Below are 8,502 nucleotides of genomic sequence, written 5' to 3' on the forward strand. Positions count from 1 at the left end.
AATATCCCACAATTGGTACTTGTCTCATAATTCTTCACAATTAGCTGGACATCCTGAATTTTTGTCAGTGATACCAACTAGGTGATGTTATGTCCTTCTCAGTGTGTCACAACTAGAGGCACACGACATGGCTTTGTCCTGATTTCCTTTTATGTTAAGCTCCGTATTTTGTTTACTGAGCCTAAAAAATATCCATATTTATGAGACTGATCCCATATGAAGTGTTCACTTTTTAAAAATTTATGGACCAAGATTCTAATCTCAGTGACAATTTTTCTAAAATATTAGCTCACTGGACTTCCTCATGGTACGTACTGCACTGTCTCTGTGGTTTCCGTGCACCCTGCCCACACTTTGGTATATGAAGCTTTCCTAAAGCAGAGTGTGCTGTTTCCTGCTCAGTCTTGGACTGATACACCACTTGAGGAGCACTTTCCATAGACGTCCACATCACCATGGCTTTCCAGAAGCTCTGGATAACTAAGGCATCTCGACAGGCCCCAAACAGGGAGGGCACATGATTATCAGTCATTGAATGGAGAATGTTTTTGTTTTGTTTTGTTTTGTTTTGTTTAAAGATTTTATTTATTTATTTGACACAGAGAGAGCACAGGTAGGCAGAGTGACAGGCAGAGAGAGGCGGAGAAGCAGGCTCCCCGCAGAGCAGGGAGCCCCAGGTGGGACTCAATCCCAGGACCCTGGGATCATGACCGGAGCTGAAGGTAGACGCTTAACCAACTGAGCCACCCAGGCGCCCCTGGATGGAGAATGTTAAGGACATTATATGGCTCAATATTGGTAGCAACATGATCCACCCAAGCTTCATACACTATAAACTGTGATCTTTTCTCTAGATTTTGCTGGCAAGTACAGATAGGATAAATCCAGCTTTATGTCATCATCATTCCTCAACAGATTTGAAGGCTAGATAAAGAAAAAAATATAATATAATATATATATATATTAGCTCATTGGACTAATAAATAATCAAGTGCTACAAGCAATAGGAAGACTAATTTCTTATACTTTAACTCTTAGCAATGCTGCTAACTTATTAGTGCATCTTGGGCAAGTTAATTAATCTCCCTGAATATGCTTTTCTATATTGCACTTTAAAATAAAACTTTCTAAAAAGTTAAGAATGCAACTAAACATTAAATAAATGTTGAACATTAGTAAAAGCAAAAATGATTCCTCGGGAAGGATTTCTAGAGGTGAGTAGAAGGAAGAAAGTCCAGCATAACAACATCTCTCAGAGGTATTATCCATAATTCAATTATAATTGTTATCAAATCACGCTTAACAACAATCTATGTTTTCTCACAGTTTACGTTATGTATTCAATCATAGGAATGTATAAAAAAATAATTTACTCCCTGATTTGCAGATATCAAGAGAAGGGATCTTGAAACAATGGTCCTTAAACTCAAATTAATTTCAATACACAAAAAACTAGGATAACAGAATTCTTGGGTATTTACTCATTAAGGGATGAATACATTCTTTCAGATTCCAAAAATCTAGGCAAAATCCACAAACCCCTTTCCACCAATTAGGAAAATGTATTTCCCCAAATCAAGAGGCACTGTTCTACATGACATACCAGTCTCAAAAGGAAGAAACCTCCTAGTACCAGTTTACACAGTACATATATAGATATTTCCCATCGATATGACATGAAGTTTCTTAGACAATTACAACTGGCTCATAAAAACCTTTATGAATCTATTTTAATGCTAGAATAAAATTGTGCTGTTTCATATCTTAATAATGGACTAAAGTAGTGTGTGTCATTGTTAGGCACAAATCACACTAGATGGGAGGTAATCCGTGTAAAACCACTTAGCAAATAGAATACTCAATGAATATCAGCTACGTAGAAAGTATATTTATACAAGCCAACAAGTAATTAAAATTATCTAGCATCACTTTTTCCTTGGTTTCCAGATATCCCGCTGTTCTGGGGTTCTTCTTTACTCACTGGCCTCTCTGTCCCAGTCTCTCATGCTGACAATTCCTCTAATCTGAAGGCTCAATGTTGAAGGGTCCCAGGATTCAATCTTTAGACCTCATTTCTTCCCAATCGACAAGCACTTCCTATGTGATCTTATTCAGTTTGATATTTTGAATGCCTTCTATGCACTAATCTCACATTTATATTTTCTACCCTGATACTACCCTAAAGTTTCATTCATATATCCAGCTGTCAACATGACATCTCCACTTGGATGCCCATTAGGTATTAAAACCTAACATGCCCAAACAGAAATTCCCATTTGCTCCAAACCCCTCATCCACCAGTCCTTCCTACCTTAATGACAGTACTACATTCACCCAAATGTTAAGTCAAACCTAGGAATAATCTTTGACTCTCCTCCTTCTCATTCCACATTCAAGTCCTATCAGTTAAGACTGTAAAATTCCCAATTCGTCCACTTCTCCCCTACTCTACTACTATTCTCCTAGTTCATCACCATCACCCAATTCCCGAAAAGGCTCCTAACTATGGTCTCCTACCACTATGGCCACATCAGTATTCTCCATTCTCTACTCAGCAGCCAAAATTATCAGATCCTATCAATCCCTTCGCAATCCTTCCAAAAGTTGTGCATCAAACTCAGAACAAAATTCAAATTCACAGGTATCCAAGGCTCTACAGTCCAGGGTTCTTCAACCTTCTCTCCTACTGTTCTCCCCCCTCTCACTTTACCTCAGCCAAAATAGCCTTCCTGCTACTCCTCCCAGATGTCAAGCTACCTCAGGGCTGGTTTCCTTGACACATATAGGTCTCTGCTCAGTGTCAGAGGTTGTTCAGTCTATTCTGCCCTCCCCCCCACTTACTCTACCACTCTCCATATTGACCCACTTTATTTTTCTTCATAGCATTATCTGATGTTACATTATAAATTCATTTGTTTATTATCTGTCTCCCCCAGTAGGGAGAAGGGAGGGACTCTGCCTCTGTATTTATTAATTGTCTGTCTTCCTTGTGGCTAAGGACTTTATCTTCTTTATTCCCAGTGAGTAGAACAGTGTGTGGCATGCAATAGTAACTCAATAAATTCTTACTGAAAAAATGTATTAATGGTCCTCAAATTGCTGATAGAATGATTAAGAAATCCAGAGATGGAATCCATGCGAAAATATGAGAATTATAAATAACTTAAAAGAGTAAAAAAAATGTATTTTATAGGGAGGACACAGACATGACAGAAAGGGTGCAAACAAGATACCTGCAAATTTTGAGAGGAAAAATAAGACTTTCCTTTAGGGTAAAAGTCTGGAAGCAGACTGTGAGCACTGAGACCAACAGACCAATAGTGAAGATCAATTTCCTAACTTTGAAAGAATGATTTAGTTCAGAGTAAACTGGATATTATAAAAGCATCATACCAAAAAGCATGTTTAATATGGACATCTCAACTCCTATGTACTCTGTGGGACTGTTAAGAACAGCCTCTCATTGGGGCGCCTGGGTGGCACAGCGGTTAAGCGTCTGCCTTCGGCTCAGGGCGTGGTCCCGGCGTTATGGGATCGAGCCCCACATCAGGCTCTTCCTCTATGAGCCTGCTTCTTCCTCTCCCACTCCCCCTGCTTGTGTTCCCTCTCTCGCTGGCCGTCTCTATCTCTGTCGAATAAATAAATTAAAAAATCTTAAAAAAAAAAAATTTTAATTGTGTTCCCTCTCTCGCTGGCCGTCTCTATCTCTGTCGAATAAATAAATTAAAAAATCTTAAAAAAAAAAAATTTTAAGAACAGCCTCTCATTGATGAGATTCAGAAAACAGAAATAGGATAGACCACTGGCATGTCCCCTGCTCTTTGATTTACTATTGCTGTTCTCGGCTTTTCCTTTGCTTTTGTTCAGATATTGCTCATAGACTTTTATTTTTATAAAACTTTAAGTTTATATAAAAGATGCAAGAAGAGTGCAGAACACTTATATACCTTTTCATTTTTTTCTCCATTTGCTTTCATAGCATCTCCCCCTACACATCACAATTCTCTCAATATACACTGCATATTATAGTTTTATCATGCTGTGTCTTAGAGATCACCATTCCAGACAATTTCACCATGGTGAACTTAGGTTATCTTTTATTTACAGAATGTTTTCTTACATTATAATTTTAAATAAAAGTTCTATTCCATTGTTTTATTTTTCTTCTTCAGAGGAACTCCAATTATTCATATGATGGCTCTTCTTTGCCTTTCTTCCCTTTCAACCACTTTCTCTCTGACTCTTTTTACTTCTTTTTTTATATCACTGACATTTTCATCATTGTTTTCTTGCCCTTCTTCAATGATGCATATTATACTTTCCTCTAAATCTATCCTTTTGCTAACATAATTTAGTTTATATATATAAAAAGAATAAAGTCTACCATTTTATTCTATTTCTCTCCTGAGTCCAATAAACTTTCATCTCCTCCTGATTTTTTGGTTCACTTCTAATCTTAATTTTTTAATCTATGATTCAGGGTGGTTTTCATATACCAATGTTTATTTGAATATATTTAATTCACTTTAGAGTCTCGTGTTACAATTTTCTTCTCTTTCATGGTTGTTTTTCAGAGAAGAACTTCCCTCGACTGACATGCTTTGATTCTCCACTCTATTTTGAACTTACAGTAGCTTCATACATAGGAGGACCAATTTCATGTCTACATTTCGTGGACAAAGTTGACAATATAAGCTGGTTCACATAATCTTCAGTTCAAGAACACCCTCTTCTGTCAGAGTGGTGAAGTGCAATTTCTTTAAAGTCTAACTCTTGGAGGGTAACAATGGAAAGGAATTACATACATTTCCTTCAATTTTTTTTGTTTCTTTTCTCTTATGGTATTTAGGATTTCATCATCTTGCTTCTTTTTCCCTTTACCAACAAGATTCCAAAGGGTGACTCTCCCTCATCCCTACAGATGAAAATTAAGCCACTTCATCTCTAGAAGCATTGCTTTTCCACAGTTGCTACCTGTGTCCTGTTAAGCCCCCTCCTCGCTACTCAGTGCTCTTATCTACCTGGATTCTCTGTCAATATTTTCACACTTAGCAAAGACTTTCTTTCTGAAGGTGATTTTCACACAATCCCTTCTTGTCTCTTCTGGACAGTTTTCCCAGAACCTTCTAACTGTCTACAAAGGCTTGCAGTGAGAACCTGTGAGACAGCTCTACTGAAAACTGATGCTACCTTTCTACTTACACCTGAAGTTTGTATTGTTCTCTGCCTTCTAGTTCTGCTGAATGTGAGGGATGTATATGGTTAAATTTGCTTCTTATTGATCTCTACAGATTTCTGGAAGATGTAGAAATTATTGAGATTTAGGCAGCAGCAATTAATTACTTTAGCTATCTGGAAGCTCCTCATTTATAATTCTTAGCCAGATATTCCCTCCTTAAGTCTGAAATTACATTTCTGGTTTTACTTTTTTAACCCTGTCGTGGACACTGCAGTGGACACACTGTGCTCTACCCAGATCCCCTCTTCAGAGTTCAGGCACCTATTCTCCCAGTTGTGGAGCATCATAGTTGGTGACCTCCCACAATGCCTCTCCCCAAGAATGACCCTTGGCCAAAGGAAACTGCCTTACCCAAGGTTACACTCCCCACTCCATGATAAAGCCATCAATCAATGGTTGACTGTTGCAAGAATACAAAACTCAGTACCTTTGCCTTAATTTATGACACCCGCAAAGGGCCACCCTGCTCCAGGGCTCCCTGTAGGATCAGCTGTCTGCCCAATCCTACCTTCCTCACTTCCTTACAGGTGTATAACCTGAACATATTCTTCAGTATACCCTCTGCAACCTCTGCAAACACTTCTCTACCTCTCACTGTTTGCAAGGCATCCATCTACTTCACTATACTCTCTCTCACACTGGTTTTGCATTCACTGCTTCTCTAGTATGACCATTACTGTTCCAATTCTTTGCACTTTTCTATGCCCTGCTATAAAGCATAGCCAGCATATGACACATACCAAGATGATCACAAATATTAAGATGTTTTTATTTTTAACACACAATATTTTCGCTAGTGCATTAGCCATAACGTTAGTTGCCAAAGTGGAACGCATTGATCTATGAGTTTTTCTCTCAAATTTTTAAGTTAAAAACAGAGAAGAAAGTTTATAAATTCAGTCTATTATCACTTAGTCCTATTACAGAATCACTTTTCATGTGTACACATACATTAGCAGGTACATGTTAACAACCACTTCTCTGTAGATTTGTTTTTATCTCATCTCCAAAAAGATAATAATTTTTCTCAAAAATTCTTACCTCCGTCTTGAAATTTGCTTAATCTTTCAAAATATGATGACATGGGGGCCTGTACAATATCTAGGATGGCCAGAAGTGTTCTTGTTAGTCTTAACAATTCACTGAAACTATAAAATCCAAAGTATATAAGATTCCGAGCCAAGTGGACCACCTTAATAAAAAAAGGGAGGGAGAATGGGAAAGAAACAAAAAAACATTAGAAACTGAAATTAACATTGATTTTTTTTTTTAAGTAGGCTCCATGCCCAGCGTGGAGCCCAATAGTGGGGCTTGAACTCATGACCCTGAGATTGAGACCTGAGATGAAATCAAGAATCAGACGCTTAACTGACTGAGTCACCCAAGCACCCCTGAAATGAACATTTATTTTTTTATATTATCTAAATTAGTGCAAGTTATTTCTAAGCTTTCTAATTCTTTAATATCTAGGAATTAAAATGCCTGCAAACGGAACCACTGAACTCTGATTTATTCAAGCTTATAATTAAATCCAAATAAGGCCAGTTTGCCATCTCTCCCAAAAGCCCAGATGACAAGATGAAGTGTCTGGTCAACAGTCAGCAAAGAAGCCAAAAAGAGACAATTTTAGGTTTATCAAGGTGCTTAAAGAAATTTACATTAGAATGATTTACTTAACTAAATATTAACTTGTCAGTAGGATATCACTTAATAAATGGTTACATTAATGAATTACTTTAATAAATGATATTATCTGTCCAGAAATAATTTGTTCCCTATGCTGCTTTGTAGTCTTCTGGACACTATAAGACATTCTAGGTATGACAGCCAGCTTCCAACACAGTCCCCAAAGTATCGTCTCTTTTCACACTGTACCAAGGATGGTCTGTGTGACAAAAAGAATATAGCAGAAGTGAGAGCATGCCACTTCCAAGATTAGGTTAGAGAAGATTGCAAGTTCCATCTTGGGCTCTCTTTCTCTCTCTCTAATGGCTTGCCATGCCATAAAGACACAGGCGGCCTACAGAAAGGCCCATATGGCAAAAAGATGAAGCCTCTGGTCAACAGCCAGCAAGGAGGTATGGTCACCAAGATACACACGAGTGAGCTTAGCAGCAGGTCATCTAGCTGGAGATAACTGCAACCCCAGTCAACAACCTGATCACAACTTTATGAGAATCCCTGAGCCAGAACCATCCAACCACACATTTCCAGATTCCTGACCCATAGAAACTGTGAAATAGTAAGTGCTTGTTGCTTTGGGCTAAGTTTGGAGGTAATCTGTTATACACCAGTAGCTACCTAATACACCATGTATCAAGTAATGGCATCTTTTCTCTAGTTTTGTCACTATATCCCTCAAATGATATTAAAAGCAAAGGTATTTCAATTCAGTTTAATGAGGCTAAAAATTTCACTTTTCATGGTGATGGGGGAAAAAATGTATCCAAACAAATTACAATGTATGCAAACTGTCTTTGTTCGTGAATTGCAATAAAGCTTACACAGGTAAATGAAAACCCCAAAAATCCAGGAAAACAGTAGGTAACTGGTCATTATAAATAGAATATTTTGTATTGGACATCAGGTCTAATTAAAGCATCAAAGCTATCTTTTAATCAATAGCAGAGGGAATCATACCTTATCAACTAAACTACCCAACTACCAAAACATCCTAAATATTAGAGGAAAAAATCTTTGATGCTCAATGCATCTAATTTTGACAGGGAAAACTGAATAACCTCACAAATGAATTGTTTGTATTAAATACCTCAAATGTCAGTTTATTTTTTTCTTTATCCCCAAAAGGAAAAGGCTGATTTACAACTTCTTTCAAGTATTCCTCAACAAATTCCATTGTCAGTGCAAATTTCCTCTTCATATCATTTCTGGAAGAGTCTGTTATAGAATCATATCTAGAAAGAAAAAATATGAAGCAAGTTAAATTGACTGCAATCATTCAAAAATAGGAAAATATATATACTTTAACCTCCCAGCTTCTTAAGTTTAGGTAACTTAGTTAACCTTTCTAGATGTTTCTACCATAATATTACACTTAAAAAATTGTTACTCCTATTATAAATACAATTTCTGCTTATTGGTTTCCAGAATGATGTTTCTATTGTCAAGAGCTGTCATTTTACTCTCCAAAAAGAGTATCTTACTTGTATTTGAAAGACTAACATTCTGGGGCGAGGGGGTAAATAGGTTGATGGGGAGGAGGGAGTGCACGTGTTGTGATGAACACAGGATGATGTACAGAA

General features: G+C 37.3%; 1 protein-coding gene across 1 annotated transcript in view; it reads right to left on the reverse strand.

The window, feature by feature from the left end:
- ITPR2 (inositol 1,4,5-trisphosphate receptor type 2) overlaps positions 1-8,502 on the reverse strand; it is a 494,278-nt gene that overhangs the window by 320,604 nt on the left and 165,172 nt on the right. Inside the window, 1 exon segment of the mRNA XM_034646080.1 lies at positions 6,281-6,431. Coding sequence (XP_034501971.1) covers positions 6,281-6,431 — 151 coding nt within the window.

Source organism: Ailuropoda melanoleuca, chromosome 16, assembly GCF_002007445.2.
Source record: "Ailuropoda melanoleuca isolate Jingjing chromosome 16, ASM200744v2, whole genome shotgun sequence".
Lineage (NCBI taxonomy): Eukaryota > Metazoa > Chordata > Mammalia > Carnivora > Ursidae > Ailuropoda > Ailuropoda melanoleuca.